At 50.0% G+C, this 24,060-nt stretch overlaps 1 protein-coding gene across 1 annotated transcript in view; it reads left to right on the top strand.

Annotated features, from left to right (window-relative positions):
* The window catches only part of SPOCK1 (SPARC (osteonectin), cwcv and kazal like domains proteoglycan 1), a 447,720-nt gene that overhangs the window by 306,475 nt on the left and 117,185 nt on the right, over positions 1 to 24,060 (top strand). The window contains exon 4 of the mRNA XM_055141942.1: positions 6,677 to 6,791. Coding sequence (XP_054997917.1) covers positions 6,677 to 6,791 — 115 coding nt within the window. The remainder of the gene's footprint in view (positions 1 to 6,676; positions 6,792 to 24,060) is intronic.

The raw sequence follows: 24,060 nt of genomic DNA on the forward strand, positions 1-24,060 counted from the left end.
GTTTAGCAGTCTGGAGTAATTTCTTTGTCAGTCATCCATTAAGCCATTCCTAATGAATCAGTAGGAGTGTCTGTGCTCTTGAGATGAATCTTGGCTGAGCATGAATCAGTCAGCAAGTCATTCTAAAAGCAACAAAGAGACCGAGGACAGACATTAATGTGTCACTTTTGTGCAATTGGAGTGGCTTTCTGTGTGAGGCGTTTCTGGGAGTTCCCAGAGTGGACCTCAAGTCCTCGTGGCTGTTTTAGACAGTCTCCACTCATTGGTCTCACTGGGTAAGTTGACTGCTTCCCAGAATCCTTTGCAACTTAATGCCAACAGAGGGAATATGGCAGTTCTCAAAGGCAAAGACAGGGCCCGCCCTTAAAGGCAAGCCCTGTAAGCTCTGTCCTGACGCCCTCTTCTCATTTGGCAAGTGTGTCCCTTATGTAGTTCCACATCAAATGTATTTAAAGGCATTGCTCTTCCCCCACTTCACCAACTTAAGCAAAGGAAGGAGCGCCAATGGCCAGCATATTGGTGCCACCATATTGGTTGTCACTCTAGAATGTGGGGTCCATGGCTCCTTCCCCTCACCTGGGATACTCGCCATGGTTTCAGGAGTATTATGCATGCAGCTGCCGCCCTCCCCAGTCTTAATTCCCTTGCTGCTGAAGAGACATTTCCATTTCCTAAAGTCACCAGGATTGCTTTTACCACTGAAAAGAGAACTTTTTTTTTGTTTTTCTGGAGTTCTGGAATGTTCTTCCTCACCTCAGTGCCTAAATTTTGCCCACTTTTCTATGGATGTTAATCTCTTTAGAAAAATGTTTTCCAACCTTCTTATCTGAGAACCACCAGCTGCTGAAGACCGCCTTAGAAAGTCTTTCTCTCTCCCGCAACCCGAAAGGCTGAAGATGAGGCTCCTCACCTGTCTCCCAGGGCAGAGAGATTCTTCTTCCACCTTGGGCTCTTGATCTGTGAGCTTCTGAGGGCAGGCACTTGAGGGGGCAGCCTCTGGCCCATCAATAGGGTCTGCCTCAGAGCCTCTGCAGATGTGGATGAATAAACAGGAGCCTGGGTCATTCCCCAGGAGGCTTTGATGAGTCTCCATGATGGATCCCTCCCTCCTCTCACACAGCTCCACAGTTAACATGCATGAGGACACTTTGTGTCTGGGACAAGTCCAAGGACAGTGAAAAGGCTCAATTTGGGATCTTAAAATCAATGTAGCTAATTAAAAATTAACTCCCACTGCAAAACAGGTTCAGAAACAGTTACAATAATTAAAATATCACTACCTTAATTGAGAACGAGCAGTGAGCTTAAAAACTAAAATTAATTTTTTTTAAAAAAGCAAACCAAGTCAGTAATTAACTGCTTTTGAATTTAATGAGATTCAGCTCAGAGTGTTTCTTTTTAAAAGAATTCTTTAAATTTTTTTTTTCTTTGAAAAAGTTTCTGTGGAAGTTCTTTGAAAAGTTAAGTGAATGTGCGTGAGGTATAGCCTCCCTGTGATGGGACTTTTGTGCAGGGGCATGAAAGGCAGAGACTCGCCCCTGGGCAGCTGCTCTGTGCTGAACACAGTTTCCTGTGGAAGGCAACGGGGTTCTTCAGGAACTGCCACCCAGGAGGTGGAGGGGACACAGGGTGTCTTGTGGGAATCTCTGCATCCTCTCACCAAGCACCTGTGGGGTCAGAGATGCTTAGTGATCGTGGCCTCCGGATACCCTTAGGACCTGGACAGGGAGGCACCAACCCCATCAGGCCAACTCTCGGCTTTCTCCTCCTCTCTCACCTCCCCCCTCGACTTTATTTAAAGGGGCCTCAAATGCTACTCCATGGGTGGGGACTAGGGTTTGGGGTCACATCCAACAGTTCTCTGGGGCTATTCCTGACCTTGTGCTTGGGTGACCAGATGTGGTGCTGGGTGGGTCATGGCAAATGCCTTCCCTGCTGTGCTCACTCTCTGGCCTTCACATGCTTCTTCTCCAGAGCCCTGCTACTTCCCTTCACAGAGTGGAGCCACACAGCTCCAACCAGTCTCTAGAAGCAAGGGGCCTCCCAGGAGTTTCACCCGTTAAGTTTGGGGGCTATGTGTGTGGGCTATTAGGAGGGAATTCCAGGAGGCCACTTTATTTTTTTTAAAGAAAGGTGGCCTCTGAAGAGGGCCTCAGGAGCCCAGGGGCCTCTCCTGGCCCTGCTTGGTGGTCAACTGGGCCTAAGGGTCCAATCTGAGGGCCTGAGGGTGTGATGCTGACTGGGATGCTGCTGCCTGCAGGTCTCCCTGGCAGTTCCCAGAGCACCCAGGCCCATCCCCAGGGATGCTCAGGGGACCCTGCTATGCCAGGGATAACCTGAGTTGGCCACATGCAAAGCAAAACCCTTAACCCTTGCCAGCCCCGGGAGGCTGCATAGCAATGGAAATGGCACAGGCCTCCTGTGCTCCATCCCCATTCTCTCCCCATCCCAGTGGGCTGATTTTCCCAAACAAAATGCGTTGTGGTAATTAAATAAGTGCCGGCAGCTTGATTTGTTACTGTTTTGTTGTTCTGTAAGTTCATTTACTTTAAATAATTCGCATACATGTTTGAAGTCTTCAGACCCTGGTAATTAATTTTTAGCAGACTTGATTTCTATATGCAAATTGTGAGGTATGTGTACAGAGTTAAATAACGGATGGCTTTATTGATGAGTATTTGGGGATAAGAATGTTTTGGTCTTCTTTTCCTTTCTTTTCTTGTTTCGTTTTGTCTTCTTTGGGGTGTCTTCTTTCGGAGCTTACTGCTGGCTATGTGCTCAGGGATCACAACTGGTGGGACTCAGGGGACTGTAGGACTTGCCAGGGATCAAATTGTAGTCAGCTGCTTCCAAGACAAACACCAATACCCCTGTATTATCTCTCTGGCACTAGCTTTGATTTTGTTTTGTTGGCGTCAAGAACTGGAGAGACAAGCATGGTAGTTGACCTGATGGGGATGTAGAGAGAAAACGGACCCCTCCCCCAAGAGTCCTAAGGCTCCTTTGGTTGGGGGAGGCTGCTTTTGATGTGGCAAACACAGACACAGCACCCAGGCAGGGCATCCCACCTTCTGGGGGTCAGGTGGGGACCAGGACTGTGAGTGTAACATGCTGGTGTGTCCAGTGTCTCCAGGGCTTGGGCATTGGGTGCTGGTCACCCTGACTCCCTCTGCCACTTTGTCATGCCTTGAAGCCTCTTCAAGAACATGGTGCATCAGTACCCCCTTGGTGGGAGGCAGAACCCCATGATCAATATTTCTAGAGGGGGTGACCTCCCCAGCAGTGTTCACTCTGGTGATACTTGGCCAACAGCTTTGGCTGACTCAGTGCTGAGAATGTGGTACTGCTCTGGCCCTGCCACACTCAGGGGGCCCTGAGGGTCACATACCACAGGGGATCGACCCCTCTGATTCATGTACCACCTCCCAGGCCCTACAATCAGCTCTTTAAAAAGATCTGAAGTGTTAGATTGATGGTTTAAGGGCAGTGCCTTCAGGGGAGGCAGGTCCGGGGTCAGTGCTGAGGAGCCAGGCACTGACCCTCAACCTGAAGTCTTGTGTGCCTGAAGTCCTGGGGAAAGTTAAGAGCTCGCCACAGTGGGGTGGGGTCGTGGCAGGAGGGATACAGGGAATATTGGTGGTGGGAATGTACACTGGTGGAGGGATGGGTGTTGGAATGTTGTGTGACTGAAACCCAATCACAAAAGCTTTGTAACTATCTCATAGTGATTATATATATATATGTGTGTGTGTGTGTGTGTGTGTATGTGTGTGTATATATATATATATATATATATATATTCACACAAAATTTGAAAAAAAAAAAAAAAACAAAAAGACCTGAGGTGGTTTCAAGCTCCTGGCATAGGGTCTGAGGAGTCAAGGCTCTGGGGAGAGCCGAGCCAGCTGTCACCTCTCCCCACACCTTCATCTGTGAAGGACACTTGGACGGCAGCCAGCTCCTTGGGTGGTGTCGAGAAACAGGGTGTGACGTGGCCAAGGGGCTGTGGTCACTGCTCGTGGTGTGGCACAGGGCTAGCATCAGCTTTTGTCACGAGGAAGCCTGTGGCTCTCTGGGAATGGGACGCAGAGCACAGGGGACAGAGCGCGCCTCAAGCATGCGCCAGGGCTCTTGACGCACTTGCAAGTGTTTGCTCATGGAGTAGTCCCGACACGACCCAGAGCCACAGTAGGTACCGCCGTTGCCCTGTTTTATAGGTATATCCACTGAGGCTGAGAGAGGTCACCAGAGCGGTGTGGTCACGCTGTCACAAACGCTAGGCCCTCGCTCATCCTCCTGGCTTTTCCTGAGAGCACTGTCCACAGAGGCCCTCTGTAGCACGATGCAGATGGTGCATGCTCCTGATGTTGGTTGTGGGAGCAAAAGGCAGCCTGAATGTGGTCACACAGCTCCTTTGTCCCCAGGTCGGGGCCGAAGCTGGGGCTGCCATCTGAGGCTGGCCTGGGAAACCCCCTCCCCATGGTCCAGACTAGGGAAAAATCCCAGGGTTAATGTTGGCACCATGGCACCTCCCTGGGAAATACTCTGGTTCCCATGTCCAGGGTCACCAGGGGTCATGATCCCCAACTGGCTGAAACCCTGAAATATCAATTTCCGGTGGCTGGGAGCATAAGGTGGGCTGTGAGCCATGAGCATGGGCACGGCTCATGGGCATCCAGTGATCATTGCTTACCGTCGGCTCTGTTTGGGGTCAGTCCTGGAAGGCAGATTGGCTCAGCTGGCTCCTAGGTGATGTGGGAAGATGTCCTGCACATGGCCAGGCCCCCAGCCCGAGAGTATGCTGTTCTCTGGCTTTCCTCTGAGGAACCAGTATATCTCACTGGGCACCAGGAACTTCCTGCTCCGAGCAAGGACAGGGACAGACCCAGGTGGCTCAGCCCTCAGTGCCCAGCATGGCATTTGACTGCCCTAGAGCCTGCTTGTTTGGGAGGAACTCCCTGTCCTGGGGGCCCCCATCACAGCCCCTCTATGAAGCCTCTCAGCTCCTGCTCCCCAGAGCTGCACCCCTCATTTGGGGGTGGGTGTTCTGCCATGTGGCTCCCCACGACCAAGACTAGACTGGGAATGCACCCTGCGCCCCAGTTCTGCTCACAGTGCTGCGGCCGGCCTTGTGCATGTGGAGTGCAGGTGGGGAGGATTTGGGGAGAGGAACCCAGCGTCCCCAACCTGTACAAGCAGCAGAGAGGGCTTGGCCTGTGTGTGCACAGGCCTCTTGAGAGCACCTGAGTTCCCAGCAGCTGTCTGAGGAAAAACACTGCTGAGTGTTGGGGCCTGGAGCGTGAGGATAATGATGATTCTCAAGGTGTGCAGGGGGTCCCGGGTGTGGAGGCGATGGTGTCATTTCTCCGGTCAGTGTTGTTGTTCCCACTTTCCAGGATACCGGTTCCTTTACCCAGTTGTGTGTGTGTGTGTGTGTATGTGTGTGTGTGTGTGTGTGTAGGTGGGGGAGGGCAGTTGGCTGCAGCTTGAGACAGTTTTGAAAGATTCCACCCACCCACCCACCCACCCACCCACGCTGTAGACGCTGGAGGTGCAAGGTGGCAAATTGCTTGAGTTTTCTTGAGCATTCCCCAAGGCCTCTTCCCTACTCACCGAGCACCTCCCGAAGCAGGCAGGGAGCTCGTTAGCCAAGGGGCAGCTGCTCATCCCGAGAAGCATCTCGGGATACTGAGTGCTGTCTTAGGAGACCCCTTGCCAGTGTTACCTGGTGAAGCCCACTCAGTGCCCCCAGCCTTCTCCTACCCACCAGGCACACTCACCGGATGGAAAAGGGGCTCATGGCCCAGGTGCGCTCCACTCCTTAGCCAGCGCTGGGCACCCATGGTGGTTGGAGGCCCTGAGAGTCCACAGGCCCTGAGCCCTGACCCCTCGGGCTCAAGCTGCAGGGAGGCGAGGTCTCTGGAAGTGACCCAGAGACCCGCTGAGTCCCACCGGAGGTGGCCCTTATTAAGAAACAAATTCCTGCCCATCCTTCAAGATCCAGTCCCCATATTAATGCTTCATTAATCCTTGCCCCAGAAATTGATCTCTATTTTTCTCCTGAGCTCTCTTATCACTTTATATGCCCGTCATGGCCTTTATCTAATTCGGCCTTGCCCAATAAATATTTATGTGTGAGCTTTTTGCTCCTTCCTTCCCCATTACTCTGTAACCTTCGGTGGCACTAAACCGTCTCGCCATCCCGAAGTTGCTCGCAAAACTTTAAAATCGGCTTATTTATGCACCTGCTGGGTGTTTGTTGGAATGAAGCCCAAGAACCTCTGTCCCGAGGGAGTTTTTACATTGTAGGAAATGAGTCAAATGAAGCCTGGATGAAGCCATTAAAAAAGCAACTGCAGACAAATAGTAGCTCTTGGTCCTTGGAGCATGGAAAAGCCGAATAGAGTTTGAGAGTAACCCAGGCCCAGGTCAAAAATGCTGCCGCTCCCCAAATCACAAAGGCATCACCCCAGTCCCCAGCAGACTCAGAACCCCCTGCTGGACTCTGCCTCTTAAAGCCCACCAGCCTGGGTGTGAGGCATAGTGGGAAAATCCGGTCTCTCTCCTCCCTCCTTCTATCACCCCTCCTCCACCTGTTGATTTGAACTGACCTAGACTTGAAAGCACCCTGAAGGTTCTGACATTCTTCTTTGCTCTTTTGGTTTCCCCACCTCAGCCCTGGATCCCTCCAAAGACCCCTGCCTGAAGGTGAAGTGCAGCCCCCACAAAGTGTGCGTGACCCAGGACTACCAGACGGCCCTGTGCGTCAGTCGCAAGCATCTACTGCCCAGGTAAGGGGCACATCTCAGTTCACATCTGGGGGTGCTCAGAGGCTGGTGGGACTGGGGGGCAGGGGCCAAAGCAGAGGCTTGTGTGTCATGCTGAGTGGTGGTTGGGCCTGCATGGGGGATGCTGCATATTTGAATGTTGTTCTCAGCAGAGACTTATAATGGGTGTCAGTCACTGACTTCCATCTCCTTTAAGCCCTCTCACCTTGACCAGGCACCCCTGCTTTGGGCAGATTTCATAAAAAAAAAACCTCTTGATTCTTGTGGGGACCTCCCTCCTCTGACCAAACTCTTAATTCTTGTGGGGACCTCCCTCCTCTGACCATGACCCAGGATCTGAGCGGGGAGCTGAGCTGGGAGGAAGCAGAACTGCATTTCTCATTTCCAGTGGATGCTGGAGCCTTCTTAGCCCCTGGAGGTCCCAGGCAGCCTGATTCCTGTCTCTGCCAGACCACCCGGTACAGGGCAAGGCTCAGGACCACGGCCACCATTCCCTCCTACTTCCTCAGGGGACAGCACTGGTACCCCTCTACCACAGGGATACTTTTTCAGGGTCCTCAAGCCTCTGCCCTCCTACCTGCTGACAGCACAGCCCACACAGTGAGTTACCCATGATGAACAGAGCTGATTCTGGCTGATCCCCGACAGGCGCGCCTTGTGTGTGTGCTCTGTGAGGGTTGGGTTGGAGGGTGTGATCAGGGTAACCGAACAGCAGCTGGTCTTGGTGTCCAGTTCCCTGAGGGAGGTCAGAAACCCCCAGACTTGCTTCCTCCAGAGAAGAGTAGCCCACTCCCAGTGCCTTCTATGCCCGCCTGTGCGCGAGGAAGCCCGGGAGGCTCAGCACGAGCACTGTGCATTGTTTCTGCTATGCCGATGGTGACTTATGGCCCATGAGCACTTAGACGCCCAAAGCTCTGATCAATGGTCCGGTTCGTTCATTGACGGGGAACCCAGCTCTAAGAGGAGGCCCACACAGGGACATACCCACTCCCTTCTCTTTTCAGTACTGGGGAGGTTTCCACTGGGCTGCGGGGATCCTACATCCCCTGCTTTTCTCTCAAAGTTCTGACTCATCCACCATATGCAGTAGGGGCATCTGAGGCACCTTCCAGCGGAAATATCTGGCCTTCCCTGCGATCCCCTCTATGCCCCATGCACCTGAGTGTTGACAGCTCTCTACATTCATCCACCAGGGGAGTCGTCCCCGGGTGGAGCATCTGCAGGGAAGCCATCCACCAGGATGGCCTCTGCAGCAGCAGAGAGGCAGAGAGCAGAGAGCAGAGACCCTGCCTGCCTGCCTGCAGGCCACACAGCAGACAGAGGGGCTCTTCCAGGCTGCAGGGCTGCATGCTGAGGCTGGCTTTGCATACCAATGGAGGCAGGGTGGGGAGCATAGTAGCAGGAGAATTTCATTAGCTTCCCTGCCCCCCACCCCAGGCTGATGGAGAAACTGTTGAACATGCTCCTCTGTTACGTTGTCTCAGGATGGCCACTTGAGCAAATTTAGGGGATGCTATGCCGAGCACCCGGCTCTTCCTCCATGGGCATTCTGCTCCTTCATTCGAGAAGTATTTGTGTTCAGGCTAATACGTTTCCTCATATAAAGACTTCGGCTCACCTCCCCTTCCCCTTGGAGAATGCTCTTTGAAAACTGACTGTTGGATCTCACATGCTAAGCAGTGTTGGGTGAGCCTGGGGAAGACACGTTGTGTGGTTGTGTGGTTACCCTCTGGGTTTGCCACAGGGCCCGGGACACTCTGCAGAGCAATGTGAAGGCAGTCTGGGGGTCTGGAAGTCTTTTCCTTTTATTATTTCTTATTTGGGAGCTTGGGGCCACACCTAGAAGTCCTTAGGGCTTTCACTTGGCTTTGTGCTCATGGATAACTCTTGGCAGTGCTCCAAGGACCATGTGAGGTGCTGGGGATTGAATCCAGGTCGGCTGCATGCAAGGCAAGTGTCCTACCTGCTGTACTCTCTCTCCAGCCCAACCTTTATTTTTTAAAGAATATTTGAATCAATTTTGATATGATGGAGTTGGGGCTTATAGAAAAATACTAAAATGATTTTTAACAAGCAATAAGCAGTGGTCTCAGAATTTAAAAATAACAGTTAAGATATCCCAATACATTTTCTTCCTTCCTGCTTTCCAACCATAGGTTTTGCTTCTTGTTCTGTTTTTGTCTCAACTTGATTATTCCTTGGTGCTGATCTCAATTTTAAGTCTGCTATGGATTTTCTCCAGTTAATATTTTAGAAGAGTACTTTTGTGATCCTACAAACACTTTGTAGATGTAGCATGCTATTCTTCCATAACATGCTATATTTAAAAATGACCTTGAGGGTCAGAGCAATGGTAGAGTGGGTTGGGTGTGTGCCTTGTACATAGCCAACTTGGGTTCAATCTCCAGCATCCCCTATGGTCCCCCCAAGCATCACCAGGAGTAATACCTGAGCATCACTGGGTATGGCACAAAACCCCAAATAGAAACCAGTTTTAAAAAATGAGTTTGAAGGGCCAGACAGTATAGGAGTGAAGGTGATTGCGTTTTGGCGTGTGGTCAGCTCTAGCTTATTTCTTAAACTGCATTATGTCCCCTGAGAACCGTGGAGACTAAGCCCTAAGCACTGCTGGGTGTGGCCTCCAAATCCCCCAAGTAGAAAATTTACTTGAACTGCATCATAGAACTAAATATAGACCCCATATAGACCAAATATTGTGTATGGAACTTTTCAAAGAAAAGGGTAGGAGTCTTGGGTTTGACAAAGATTTTAAAAATAGAACACCAAAAATAAAAATGAACTACACATGCTAAAAGAAGAAACAGACAAAATAGGTTCCATCAAAATGAAGTCCTCTGATCTTCAGAAGACACTGCTAAAAATACAAATGCCTATGGGGTTGAATATTTGCAAAACATATATCAAACTAAAGATGGGCATATAGAAAATGTCACGGGTTCCCAGGGTCATCCTGAACATTCAGGGGAACTTGGTAACCTCCCAGAACAGGAAAAAACCCAGTCCACCAACACGTCAATGGACTGGCCAGTGGCTGTGAATCTCTTACAGCTGACTGTGACTTAGCCGTGGAAAGGAAGTGGCTCCTAGGAATCACAGAGTGGATAAATTGTATTGAAATTGTGCTAAGTGGAAAGCAGACTGACAAAAGAAAACAATGTGTTGTGTGATTTCCATTGACATGAAATTTCAGGGAAGGCAAGCTCATGTATGGTGCCTGGGTACAGATCACTGGCTAAGGGAGAGGCAAGTGAAGGGTTCCCAGCATGCCTCACTGCTGCTAATAGTACAGAGTGGAGAATGGGTCCGCAAGGAACTGCTGAGTCAGACTGGATCTAGAAGCCAAAGGTCCCACTGGCAAATGGTTTCAATCCCGGAAGAGGAGATTTTGTTGCAGGTAGTGGATTATCTCTTTGCACTGAGGTCTTTAAAACATTCTCTTAGGTCTTAAGAAGATACCATCTTAGGGGACAGGGAGGTAGAGGGAAGTCATGTGCGCTGATGACTTGGCTCTCTAGCTTCACAGCCCACTGGGATGGGTGGTTCTGATTTATTGTTCTGGGTGGGCAGAAGATGGGGGCGGGGGCGGGAGACGGAGGGGGGCCTCTCCCCACAGAGCGCTGAACATTGATTTTACCTCTCTGTTGCCATCGATTTTCATTTGGACAATGGAAAATTGAAGCATTTGTTTTAAGCCTTCCAGACAAGCCACGTTCTCAAATTCCGTCTGTGTCTCATGAATGGGAAGAAAAGATGTCAGCACGGGATGGATAATATCTGAGTGGGCCCTTGGCAGCCTCCTGGGAGTAGAAGGATCTAATCTGTTTTTAAATAAGGAGCAACAGCCAGGCTTCCCAATGGACTGGGGGGGCCTCGCCAACGGAATGGCCCTTTATCTCTTCTTCCTAATTATGTGGAATAACGACGCCTTCTTCACGCGGGCTGAGACGCCCAATCGGGCCGAGGACCAGTCCGCGAGCTTTCTCTCTTTCATGTGCACTTGAAAAAAAGGAATCAAAGTGTTGGAGGTCAGAGCGAAGTACATCACAGAATGTGCCTCAAATACCAAACTCTCAGAGGATATTTGAAAGGACTATGGGTTTCAGTTTTTCATCTCAGTTTTGTTTTACAACAAAGCACTGCCTCCTGCTACCGGGGCTTTGAGCGGATTGATTCTACACACACCTCTGTCTCGGGGTGGAAGATACCTGCCACGTGGAGGGCAGGGGAGGGGGTTTGGAGGTGCCTGTCTGGCATTCTGCTGCCCCCCAAGGCAAGGATGGCCCATTAGTAGAGTGTGAGGGTGCCTGTGGGCCGGCCTGATTGCACATTGATGGGACTTGAACCTTTCCTCCCGACGGATGGCCTTACCTTGTGTTTTCCCCTCCAGGGATCAGCGGTGGCTGTATGGGTGCTAATGGGGGCCCAACTGCTATTTCTAGACTCTCTGCGAGAGGGACTTAGGCAGGGAGGTGCTCAGGCCGCCTTCTTAGTCAGGCAGTTGGTTGGGAAGTTAAACTGTCTTGATGGTGGGAGTTTGAAAAGGAAAGGAACAGAAGAGAGTCCCAGGTTGGGCAGTCTCCCCCCCTCCACTGCCCCCACTCCCCCGTCCTCCTCCCCCCGCTCCCCTCCCCCAACCAAGTGCCCCAGCAGGCGCCATGGTCCAGCCGCTCACACATCTGCTGTGTGTCAGTGCTGGGACTGCTGAGGTTTCCTTAGGCTGCTCCCCATTTGCAGAGTTGGAGCTGCCTTGGAGGAATGCCCCAGGCCGTGGTTGCTGCGGGATTGGGTGGGCTGAGGGCTGAGGCCCACCAGATGCACAAGGGCCAGGCCCTTTCCTTCCTACCCCTGTCCCTTATGGAGTGATGGGGTGGTGGAAAAAATGGAGGGTTTTAAACTAATTTCCTCCTTTTTGTGCTCAAATCAGTAAGTTGGGGCTGATTGCCATCTCTCCCTCAAAAAAATAAAAATCTCCCAAACCATGTGTCAGTTAGACAGCGATATTTAATCATTCATTTTCAGGCCCACTGACTTTATTTATTTATTTGTTTATTTATTTATATTTTGGTTTGGGAGGCCACGCTTAATGGTGCTCAGGGCTTACTCCTGGCTCTGTGCAGGGACCGCTCCTGGTGGTGCTCTGGGGACCATATCGGATGCCAGGATCTAACCAGGATCAAACCTCCTGCGAGGCCAGCACCTCACCTGCTCCACTGTCTTGCCAGCTCCCACTCTTTATTTTTATTTAAAAATATTTTTTATGTTCTGGAATCCCCAGGGGGCATTGGGAGCACTCAGGTGATGCACGGCCAACCAAGCCAGATGGTACAGTTGCTAGGCCTGAGGATACAAGGCAGCCCACCGGGACCACCCCTGCAGGCTCAGGGGCCCCTGGAGTCACACCCAGCAGTGCTGGGGGGGCAGTGGAATGTGGTGCTGGGGATCCAGCCAGGACGTGTGTGCCCAAAGCCTGAAGCTTTGAGCCCCGGGTATCTCACAGGCCCTGGTCTTAAACCAGAGAAACATTGAGCGTCTGTCCATCAGGACTCAGCTGCTGCGAGTCCCTCACCCAGCAGAGTGCAGGGCCGAGCAGGTCAGCCGGCGTCTCTGCTCCTTTGTCTTCCACCAGACACAGAGGTATCGATCAGAAAAGCCTGATGACAAGAGCAGCCGAGAGGCAGTAGCGATGCCTAATGGAGAGGTGAGTCCTGTGTGGGGTTTTTAGCCCCATGGAGCAGCAGGATGGCGTGAGCTTTCATAGACACACTCTCGAGGTGAGCGGTACAAACACAGTGCAAAATACATCAAAATCAGAACTGCCGGTAAAATTCATCAGACATGTATCTTGCTGTGCTTTGTTTTCCTTAAAATAAAAAACTGGGGAGATGGCTCAAAGGGCTAAGTACATTCTCAGCATGCAGGAGGCCTATGCTCGACCCCCAGAACCACATGGTCCCTTGAGCACTGCTAGGAGCAACTCGCAAGCACTGAGCTGGGTGTTTCCCCCTCAAGTCCCAGTGGTCAAACTAAGCAAGCCGGGTTGTGTGTGAAGATTGGGGTGGGGAGGCGGTTACCCCCAGGACGTTGAGTTGCTAGGCAGGTCCTGGCTATACCTCTCAGAAGCCAGAGTCTCTTCTCTGCCACCCCCGCCACCCCACTGTCATCTCCACACCACCCAGGCTGCACTTCCAGAGGACTCCTCACTTCCAAAATGACAGTTGGTGTGTCCAGTTGAGCCCAGAGTTCTGGGATGTCATTTACTTTGGAGCCAGGCTCCATTTGATGAGACTATTTTAGCATGGCTTCCTATGGAAGTGCAGATATCCACATGCTCAGTTGCTATGACTCAGGAAGATGTGCGTCCGTGTGTGTGTGTGTGTGTGTGTGTGTCTGTGTTTTGTGTGTACATGTGCACATGCACATCATGTCCTTGGTCATGTCTGCATCCAACTCTGCAGTTCTGCTCTATACACCCCTTGTATGGGGGCCCTTGTATACCACGGAGTACACGGAGTGGCTCTTTCCTGCACACGTGTAAGTGAGCTGAGGGGAGAGTGTGCTGGTTCAGAGGAGCTAATCACTAGGTGTTATTTCCACCAGACTCGGGGCATGCGGGGTAGCACAGGTGTGAATCATTAGATTAACACGGCCATCAAGAAATGGAACCGTTTAAGTCCCCATGCAGCTTCCTACAGAATGTGACAATGGCCCAAGTCCTTTGCCACTTTCCAGCCTCCAGCTGGAGCAGGAGGATCCACGTGATGCCTCAGAACATACAGCGTCTTCCTTGCCACGAAGTTACCTGATTGCATTTTCCCCATTTCCGCTTACATCTGTTTAAATCTTCTCCAGCCTCTCTTCTTTGCCTTTGTTATTCATAAATCTGCCTCGGCCTGCTCACAGCTCTGCTGAAACTCATCAAGATCCCAATTCACAGGTTTTCAGTTTAGACATTTTATGTCAAATTAATTCAACCAATGAACCATGAAAGACATTCTTTATGGAGCTCAGGCACCAGAGGTAACCCAGCTGGGGCCCCTGGCCAGGCAGGCTGAGGGGCCAGAAAAGGGACTCGGGATGATTTACATGGACATCCAAGGCTGGCTTGATGAGTACCTTTGTTTTAAATAGAATGTGATCGAACTAATGTCCTGTCTTTAATGTTGGAAGGGGATGGGCAGTGGTGTGACCCTCTGCGCCTGCAAGGACAGGAGAAATGAAAGGTAATGAGCCTGGGGACCTTGGTACATTTCGAAGGTGCACTCATGAGTGATAGTTTCACAGGGACAGGAAGCAGTGCATGTGGCTTCCTCCCGAACAGCCTGGTCAAGGCCCCTCCCTGACCACAGAGGGCTGCACAGAACTACCTTCCAGCTCTCCAGGGGAGCAAGGAGGCCCCACTTTGAACCTGCCAGTGCCTCCAGAAACTCCCCAGATGAAGACAGAGCAACAGGCAGCCCCACTTTCCCCCGCTCCAACCCAGAGCCAGAGTCAGCAGAGAACTACGAAAGCCCCCTGGGAATGGGAGGAATGCTTGGTACCAGGGAGATGGGGATGAAGGATTTGAGGACTTGAGTCCTCCCTGGCACAACCTTGGCAGAGCTAACTCAGAAAACAGCACATGAGCATGGGTGATGCTGGGTTAAAGGTCATTCATCAAGATTCCCTCCCTTCGAGGGTATTTATGCATCAAAGGCTTATGGCCCCTTCCATTGGCCAAAGGCTGCTGTAGAGTGGTGATTCTGTAATGAATGGATGTTGTCTACTCTAGGGAGTAGAAAGGCCCTGGGCAATGAGAGTCAGAGAAATGAAGTGTGGGGCCAAGGAGAGAGCTCAGCTGGTAGTACACAGTCAGGTAGATGCCAGGTCCTGAATTTGACTTTTGATCCCCCAAAGAAGCCTGCAAGCACTACCAACTTCGTAAGCTAAGCTCTGCCAGGAGTAGTTGCTATGAAAAAAATATATATATATAATATACATATCTCAAGTGTTTGGTAAATGGTGCTATTCTCAGGATAATAGCTGAATGCAGGAAGAGTTTCTTTAGACATAAGAAAGGACAGGAATAGGTTCCAGTTGGGTCAGAAGTAGGAAAGTTAGGGCCAGAGAGAGAGAGAGAGAGAGAGAGTATAGAGAGTAAGGCAAGCCTTGCATCTGACCTTGGTTTGATCCCCAGAACCAGAAATGGTCCCTTGAAACTCACCAGGAGTGATCCCTGAGCACAGAGCCAGGAGTAGAGTAAGGCCTGAATGTAGCCGAGTGTGACCCAAAAACAAATAAACATACCAATTAAAATTAGGGAAGTGTTCTCAGCAGAGGGAGCAGCCTTTGTAAGGATCCAGGTGAGGATAAGGGTGAGGGAAAGCCTGGGATAAAATTAAACAGGCCTGCATGGCCAGAAGGAGGCACCCAGGGGCCACTGCTGCATGAAGGAAAGGGGAGGGGGCGGAAGGGAGGGGGAACAGCTTATGTTTCAAAGTATAATTGGAGGACTGCCTGGAGGAAGAAGCCAACCCAGAGGAAGCTCTCATGAGTGGCTTCCTTACCCACTCCCATCATACTCACCATTGGAAGCAGCCTGCTCCATTCCCTCATGGAAGACAGAAGTCAGTGATGTAGTGAAGCATGCAGCTTTGATGGGGCCCAGGACAAATCCCAGAATCCTGGCTGGACCAGAAATTGCCTCCTTTGAACTCGAGATGGTTATTTCTGAGCAAGCGGGAACCACTTGTGGTTCCAGGAAATGAAATGAAGAACCTGAGATGTGGCCTTTGGTGAAAGTTTGGCTCTGGTCTCTGGCCCATGGGGTGGGCTGGTGGCACCCTCCTAGTGTGGCAGTAGGGGACTGCAGTGGAGCTGGACTAGGGCTGTAGGTTCCTAACATCCCCACACGGAAAGTCTCCCCCAACTCTGTGCTCATGGCTAATTCAAGATCTCTGCTCAGCACTGCAGCTATGCAAAGGGCTCAGATCTACCACCTCACAAACATTCTCTACAGAGATACCAATTTCCGAATAAATTCAGGTACCCAGTGCCTGGACTGAGAACTTTTCAGAGACAGGGTGGGAGCTCCTCACCCACCCCCATGCTTCCAGAAGCCCCAGCATCCCACCCACCTCCCACATCTGCTGCCATATGGACTCTTTGGCCCAGATCATAGATCCAGAAGTGTCTGGGCCGTGCAGCCGCATATGTGGCCAGAAGCAACAAAAAGCTTAATAAATCCTTAGACCAGGACTTACCAATCCTGAAATCAGATTTAACAGTGTTCACATAAATTTATATTCTAGATATATTGATTTTAATATTGCAACTCCGTTATCAGTTTTAATCCTAGAATTGAATCAACAGTTGCCACTCTTTTCTTTTTTAAAAAAAAATGATTGAATCACTGTGAGATAGTTACAAGCTTTCATGTTTGGGTTACAATCTCACAATGATCAAACACCCATCCCTCCACTAGTGCACATTCCCCACCACCGATATCCCGGGTATACCACCCCTTACCCACCCTCCCCCTGCCTCCATGGCAGACAATATTCCCCATACTCTCTCTCTACTTTTGGGCATTATGGCTTGCAACACAGACACTGAGAGGTCATCATGTTTGGTCCATTATCTACTTTTGGCATGCATCTCCCATCCCAGCCGGTTCCTCCAGCCATCATTTTCTTCGTGATCCCTTCTCTATTCCATCTGCCTTCTGTCCTCCGCTCATGAAGCAGTCTTCCAGCTATGGGGCAATTCTCCTGGCTCTTGTATCTACTGTCCTTGGGTGTCAGCCTCATGTGATGTTATTCTGTACTCTACAAATGAGTGCAGTCCTTCTGTCTGTCCCTCTTTCTGACTAATTTTACTTATCATGATATTCTTCATGTCTATCCATTTATAAGCAAATTTCATGACTTCATCTCTCCTTACAGATGCATAGTATTTCATTGTGTAGATGTTCCTTAACCAGTCATCTGTTTTAGGGCACTTGGGTTGTTTCCAGATTTTGGCTATTGGAATCAACAGTTGCCACTCTTTTCTACATTAAAAACAAACAAACAAACAAAAAACCCCAAAACAAAACAAAACAAAAAACAAAAACAAACAAAAAAACCTCTGCAAGCCCACGTCCTCTCTGTCCGCTGATTTTAATTTTTTAATTAAAAGTTTTCTTTGTTTTTGTATTTTTGGGGCTTATTTATGGCTCTGTGCTCACTCAGGGGACTATATGGGACATCAAGGGTGAAACCTGCATCCAACACAAGTGTCAGCTACATCCAACACAAGTATCCTACCTGCTATATTGTCACTCCTTTCCCAGTGCCCATTCTAATCTGCAGGCTGGTGAGGGAAGCAGACCCAGGTCCTGCAGAGCTAGCCAGGCCCCACACAGATTTGGCTCTCAGGCCTGGTGCCTGGAACCTGTGTGTATTTTTAAGCAGATCAGCATGACAGAATCACGTGGCTCAGCATGGATGGACTTGCCTAGGACTCTAATTCTTAATTTTTTGCGGGGGGGGGGGGGTCACAATCCAACATGCTCAGGGCTTACTCCTGGACCTGCACTCAGGAATTACTCCTGGCTCTGCACTCAGGAATTACTCCTGGTGTTGCTTGGGGGGACCATTTAGGATGGTGGGGATCCATCCTGGGTCTGCTGTGTGCAACGCAAACACCCTACTCACTGCACTATCTCTCTGGCCCCTCTAGTTCTTTTAACCATGTTGGATGCCATGGAAGAGAAGTCAGAGGACTGTGGGGATGAGGGTCTGTGTGTGCCCCCACTCAGGTGCTAATCCCAAGGATCTTGTTGTAGCCTTACAGAAGAGGATTAGGGACGCAGCTGATGAAGGCTGATCCAGCAGGTCTTTGTGAGGTTCTGGTTCCAAGAAGGCCACACCCACCTCCAGCATGGAGTTGGCACTGGGATGGGGTGTGGAGCCAAGGAGGGGTAGCATGAGTTAGTGGCATTTGCTAGAAGTGTTCTGAATGGCTGGAGAGTTGGGAGGATGCGCTCAGTCAGACACACTGTGACTTGCTGCATTTCAGGGGAAAGGTGGGGCAGGCGAGGACACAGGCTCTGAGAGAGTCACTCTGTCTGCTGCTCTCCTGCAAGGCATCTCCAAATGCTTCTCACAAACATGGATGGACCTCTAGGGTTTGTGCCCAGTGAAATGAGTTGGAAGGGGAGAACTCCACCAAGAGTGTCTTCCCATCGGAAAGATGAAGGAGTCCAGAAAATAAATAAACACAGGCCCATTCAAGCACTGTAGGGACAGCGTGGCGGTCAGCAGAGTGCAGTGGGAAAGCAGCGGGTGGATGGACGGAAGGGGTCATGGGGATGGCGGTGGACAGCTGTGGCCTGCCCTTGGAGAGCATAATGCTGCTGACGTAGATATTGATGTATAATGCCGGGCACCTGAAACCGTACTGCTTCAATACTGTTTCCATCCCTTGGGAGCCAATAGAGCTTCATGTAAAATTGACTTACAGGGGCTATCAGTGCCCTGATGAGACTGTTAGAGCCAGGGAAAGCTGCCCCTGGCTTCCCAGGGGACAGGGCTCGCAGTGGGAGGAGCCATCCTGCTTCTCTAGGCTTTTGCTTCTTGGCCACTTGGGGAAAGGTGGTGAATGATGGGGTTCAGCTGAACCTCTGTGAGCACTGGCTCTCTCCGCTGCCAGCCTGCCTTTTTGGAAGGTCATGTGGAAAGAAAGCCTCAGGGCTCCCATGAATTCTGTGCTCCCCCATTCCCACCTGTTCTCAGTCTGAGCAGACCTCCCAGTTGGGGGAGCTCTGCCTTTTGTGACTGGAAAACAAATAGGAGTATTGTTTGCCACTCCCACACTCCCACGCACATCCCAGAGTAGTCACCTCCCAGGGATGCATGCAGGTGCCCCTGAGATGATCACAGTCAGGACTATGGCGGCATTGTGTGTGTTTGCACACATACTTGTATGCACACCTGAGCTTGGGTCTCGGGTCTTGCCCACGTGCTAGGAGCCAGAAATTTTCCTGCCCCTGCAAGAGGCAGAAATTCTGAAGGTTCAGTAAGGAAGCCAGCTGAAATTCTCAAAGGGGAGCTTGCTTGATCATTGTTTTTTGTTCCTCCCCCCCCCCCCCCCCCCCCACGCAACTAATGTGTCCATTCCTAAAGATTTCCTCTAAGGTCTGCAGGCAGAAAGGGGACCTCTCTTTCCTGAGCAGCAAACAAAGACGAGCAGCAGAACAAGAAATCAAAGGGGGATGTCGAAGGTCAGTGGGTAATAGTCACAAACCCTTCTCTGCCTTCTGTTAGGGAGAAATGGATTTTTTAAAAAGAATACCGCTATCCATTATCTTAAGCAGTAAAGCAAGCGCAACTATTCACTTACATTTCCCTAATAGCTCTCTGTTATGCTGATGGCTCGGCACTTTTCATTAACAAAACAGGCTTTTAGATGTGTGTGTGTGTGTGTGTGTGTGTGTGTGTGTGTGTGTATTCACATGTGCACTAGCTGTAATGGTTATATGCATATCCCAGCCCTGCTCAACAAGGTGCATTTTGAGTCAAAATCCTCTGTCCCTCCTACTTTTCCACATCCCACCCCTGCCACACATTCTCTGTCTCTGTCTCTGTCTCTGTCTGTCTCTGTCTTTCTCTCACTATCTCTGTCTCTCTCTTCTCTCTCTTACATACACATACACACATGTGCGCGCGCGCTCGCGCGCGCGCGCACACACACACACACACACACACACACACACACACAAACCCTTGTTGCCATTGGCTGTGTCCTGTCACTCTTAATGCAAGTTGACTGCAGAGGCTGAGTCTCAGCCCTTAGGTGAAATTTACATAATCACATCACCCTGCTAATCAGTGTGATTGGTCCAGAAGCCCAAGGCACTGTCAGTTTAGGCTCAAAACAGTTTTGACCAGGATCCCTGGACATATATATTTGGTTTCAAGTATAAGAAAACCTTGATTCAAGTAATGTCCTAAACTGTATGCAAACCATGAGCCCCAGATTTGTGATCTGTAAGTTCCTTTTCTCTGTGGCCTTGGCCCGCTGGCCGCATAAATTGCTTCTGGCACTCGGAGGTGTTCCTAGGGTCTGGAGAGCTCCTGACATTAACAGCAGAATTTTTTTTTTTTTTTGCCAGAGAAATTTCTGTGGATAAGCCAGCCATCAGACAATCTTGAGTGTCTCAAATGTGAATGAGAATAAAGAGCAGTTAAGGTGGCACCAAATGAAATTCAGCCCCTCGGGATAATTAAATATCACTCTGCTTACTCATTGTTCCATGTCATGTCTGTCATAGGGAGGACAGTTAATGCGATGTGAACACAGTACTTGAGCGCATTGTCCCAGATATACACAGTAGGAACACCATTCATGTTTATTGACACAGGAATGATTTCCTCTAAAGCATAGTTAGGCTGGGGGAAAAAAGGCATCCCAGTTTCCTTGTTTAAAGGGTTGGGAGAGGGTAATCTGAACCGTGGGTCTCCTTTGGATCCTTTGAGGAATGGCAAGGACTTTTATCCAGTGAGTTTCTTTCCCTGAAACTCTACTTCCTGCCACCTTTTCCCATCCTGCTCATTTTGGCTTCTCAAAGCACCAGAGAGAAAATGGGCCAGCAGGCAGGTTGAATAACATACATGTCTTTAAAAACCAGAAAATGCACTTTAATTTTTTAGATGTTATCCCAAGTACACCAGCCATGCAGGGTCTAGAGGCAGATGAGAGTGACCCATAGTGAGTCACAAGGCTGATGCTCCCCTTTGTTCCTCCCCACATGTTCCCCCTCTCTTTTTTTTTTGCATCCCACCTGGCAATGCACAGGGGTTACTCCTGGCTCTGCACTCAGGAATTACTTCTGGCAGTGCTCAGGGGACCATATGGGATGCTAGGAATTGAACCTGGTTCGGCCACGTGCAAGGCAAATGCCCTACCCACTGTGCTGTCACTCTAGCCTCCCGCACATGTTCCCTTTAAAGGTACCTTCTTGTGGTTTGTTGTTGTTGTTATTGGTTGGTTTGGGGGCCACACCCAGGGTTGCTTAGGACTAACTGCTGTCTCTGCACTCAGGGGTCATTTCGGTGGGCTCAGGGGACCATTTGGGATGCCAGGGATAAAACCCAGGTCAGGCACAGCCAAGGCAAGCACCCTACCCACTGTACTCTCTCTCCAGCCCCTAAGGGTGCCTCTTCTGTGGGAAACCCTTGTTGTGTTTGCAGTGTGTTTTGGGAAAGGTTCCTTTTCATCTAGAAAGTGTAACTGAGCTTCTCCAGCTGCTTTGGCCATTGTGCAGCTCAGATGCAAGAAGGGTTATGGAGGTTTTTGTTAAATAAATGGGTGCAGAGACTGACATGCACTTGCCTGAGGGATGTCCATGCAGCTGGGACTGCATCCACGCCAGCACCAATCTTCCTGGTGGCCCTGATGCTGCTACTCCCACTTCTTTCCTAAGAAGTAGAAAGAGCTTTAGACATTGGGTTTGGTGAGACTGTGAGATCCGTCCTCTGGACTCATGGGCACTGATGTCTCTTGATATGCTTCATCTTGACCTGGGATATACCGTGATCCCCCACCCTCAGCTGCCAGGACTGATCAGGGAGGGTGAAGTTAGCCCTTATTTCTTGACATGCCCAGTTGAATCATAGGTGCCCTCAACCCCGATATCCAGGGCCCAATTGTAGGTGTGGGACATTTCCATCCCCACCAGGTCTCCCAAGCTCACTAAAGGTCCCTGACACCGTCTCTGTGCTCTGTCTTGGGTTTTCTCCTGCCTCGCAGCCTTCCAAGGAGGGAACAAGACAGTTAATATAAAGGACTTAAATTAGTGAGGCCTAGATTATTGTCTGAGCGCCAAACTTGTTAGCTTTGATTGGTGGTAGTCACATAATAGTATCGGCAAAATATGAATCCCTCATTAAATATAAGCATTTAAGTGCTGTTTTCATTGTTGCTCTTTTTAAGTTCCAAGCTTCTGTAGGCAGCATGTCTTGGCACTGTCTGAGCACCTGGGACCACTCTGGAAACACAAAGGAAAGGCACACGACAGTGTGGAGATGGGGTCCCTGGGTCCCTGATAGTCGTCTAGTAGGAAACAAGCTGTCTTTAGATGAGCCCTCTAGCCTGGGACTTTACTCATTTGGAAAAGGCAGGAGACTCCTGAGCCCAGGGATGTCTGAGTGGAGAGATGCTCGTTCATGTGGGAGCCTGTTGGTCTTATCAAAGAGCTTTTATAAATGACACAGGCCATTGTCCTCTTCCCCTGTGATTTGATGACTTTCTATAATGACTCAAATAACCCTAACAACAGTGAGATTATAGCACCGTTTTTTCCATGACAGATGATTTCAGTGGTTAACATGGTTTTCCTTTCAATTAGCCCTCACAATTTTGTGTCTGGTTCAAAAGAGCCATCGTGTATGTCATCTCTCGACTAGCTCCCGTCCTCAGTTGAGAGAGCAATTAGTTTTGCTTTTGAAGACAAATTCAACCTTGTTTTCGGAACGGGCAATTTGATTGTAACATGAGAACAAAACACCCATGATCCTGGGTTCCTGCCAAATTACCCCATGATTTTTGGATGGGGCCTCTCGAGCTAAGATCTGGAGCTCTCGTGAGAGCCCAGAGACAGGAAGGAGAGAGAGTTCTGGGCTGGGCCTGATCCTGGAAATAGTGCTTTCTCCTGTGGCCTGGGTGGATAGAGCAGCTTCCTATCCTTCACAGGGTCTTCGCATGTGGGGGACAGGGAGATGGGGTGGGGGTTTCCGAGGGGTGTGTCCAAGTCACAGGAAACAACTGGAGTTCCACATTGTTATTTTTTTACCTGTTATTGCTTTAGTTTTCCAACATCTGTTTATCTGTCAAGCAAAACGTTACTGTGAAAAGTAGTGAAAGCAAGATAGAATAGTGTTTAGTTGTGTTTATTTTTATTTTCTTTTGTGGGGGGGTGCTGGGGGTGAGATTGGATATTGGGCCATACTTGGTGGTGTTCAGGGTTTATTCCTGGCTGTGCACTCAGGTACAGCCCTGGTAAGGCTCAGGAGACAATATTGGGTGCCAGGGATTGAACCTGGATAAGCGGCATGCAAGGCAAATGCCTTACCTGCTCTACTGTTGCTCTGCTCCTGGACTGCAGTGTTTTGAATCAAGTCAGGGGTCTTCCTCAGTAGTTGGTGGGTGTGGTGGAGGGGGTAGCTAATGGTTGAACTAAGTAAGTTTCTTGCAGGTCTCACCCTCCCCCATCATTGAAAGTTTATTTGACACAAATTGTTGAAGTTCGTTTCTCTGAGTTGACATCAGGAAATTATACCTGTATATGCACTGAGAAGTGGAGAAGTCACTCTGAAATTTCTGCCCTGTCATCAATTTGCCATGGCTGCTAACTTGGACCTAACTTTGCCCTGGGGGTAGGGAAATATTGGGAACTTGGACCTAACTTTGCCCTGGGGGTAGGGAAATATTGGGTCAGACCTGGTATCATCAAAGACACCCTGGGTGTCACTTAGAGGGAAGTAGTGGGATATTGGGTTTGGCTGCTCCACAAGGGCAGAGGTGAGTACCGAGGAGCAGTGGGTGTGTGGACTTGGCAGTTAAGACTGGAATTTCCAGGACCAGGAAAAGTTGTTACATTCAGCTTAGTCTTGCTTGTGGCTCTTTTTCCTTATAAGCACAAGTTGTTCAAAGTCTCGTTTGAGGCAATGGCGAAGTCACTCATAAATAAAAAACCATGCACACCCATGCATTTGCTCAGCAGACTGGAAATGCTCTGTGTGGCACTAGTGTGGGAAGGAAGTATTTGTATGTCATTTTGTGCCTCTAAGACTTGAAGCCAGGCCCTCACCCCTGGATGTCATGTGCTCCGAGCCCCACTACCCTCGAACCCATCAATGAAGCACTGGCAACTCTCGATGGTGCTCAGTGCTGTGACCAGCTAGAAGGTGGGCACTGAGGGATGCCGGAAGTGCTGGGTCGGCTCTCAGTGCTTGCAGGTGCTCTCCAGCCTGAAAAACACATGAGTAAGATAACGGAAAACATACAGAAAAATTTCCTTAGATCCTACCTGAGAATTCCTGCGAGTTCTCATTTCTCATTCCCAAGACCTACAGTTTCACGACATCAGCTGGCAACTGGGAACCACCACACAAGAAGCTGCACCCAGCTCTGGGGGCAGACTGACAGCTCACAGGCCGGGAGGGGCTCCCTTAGCTCTTGGCTGCAGGGAGCTGCCTCTGCCCATGTCTCTGCTGTCTTGCTCACAGATGAA

This window comes from Sorex araneus, chromosome 6 (assembly GCF_027595985.1).
Source record: "Sorex araneus isolate mSorAra2 chromosome 6, mSorAra2.pri, whole genome shotgun sequence".
Taxonomy (NCBI): Eukaryota; Metazoa; Chordata; class Mammalia; order Eulipotyphla; family Soricidae; genus Sorex; species Sorex araneus.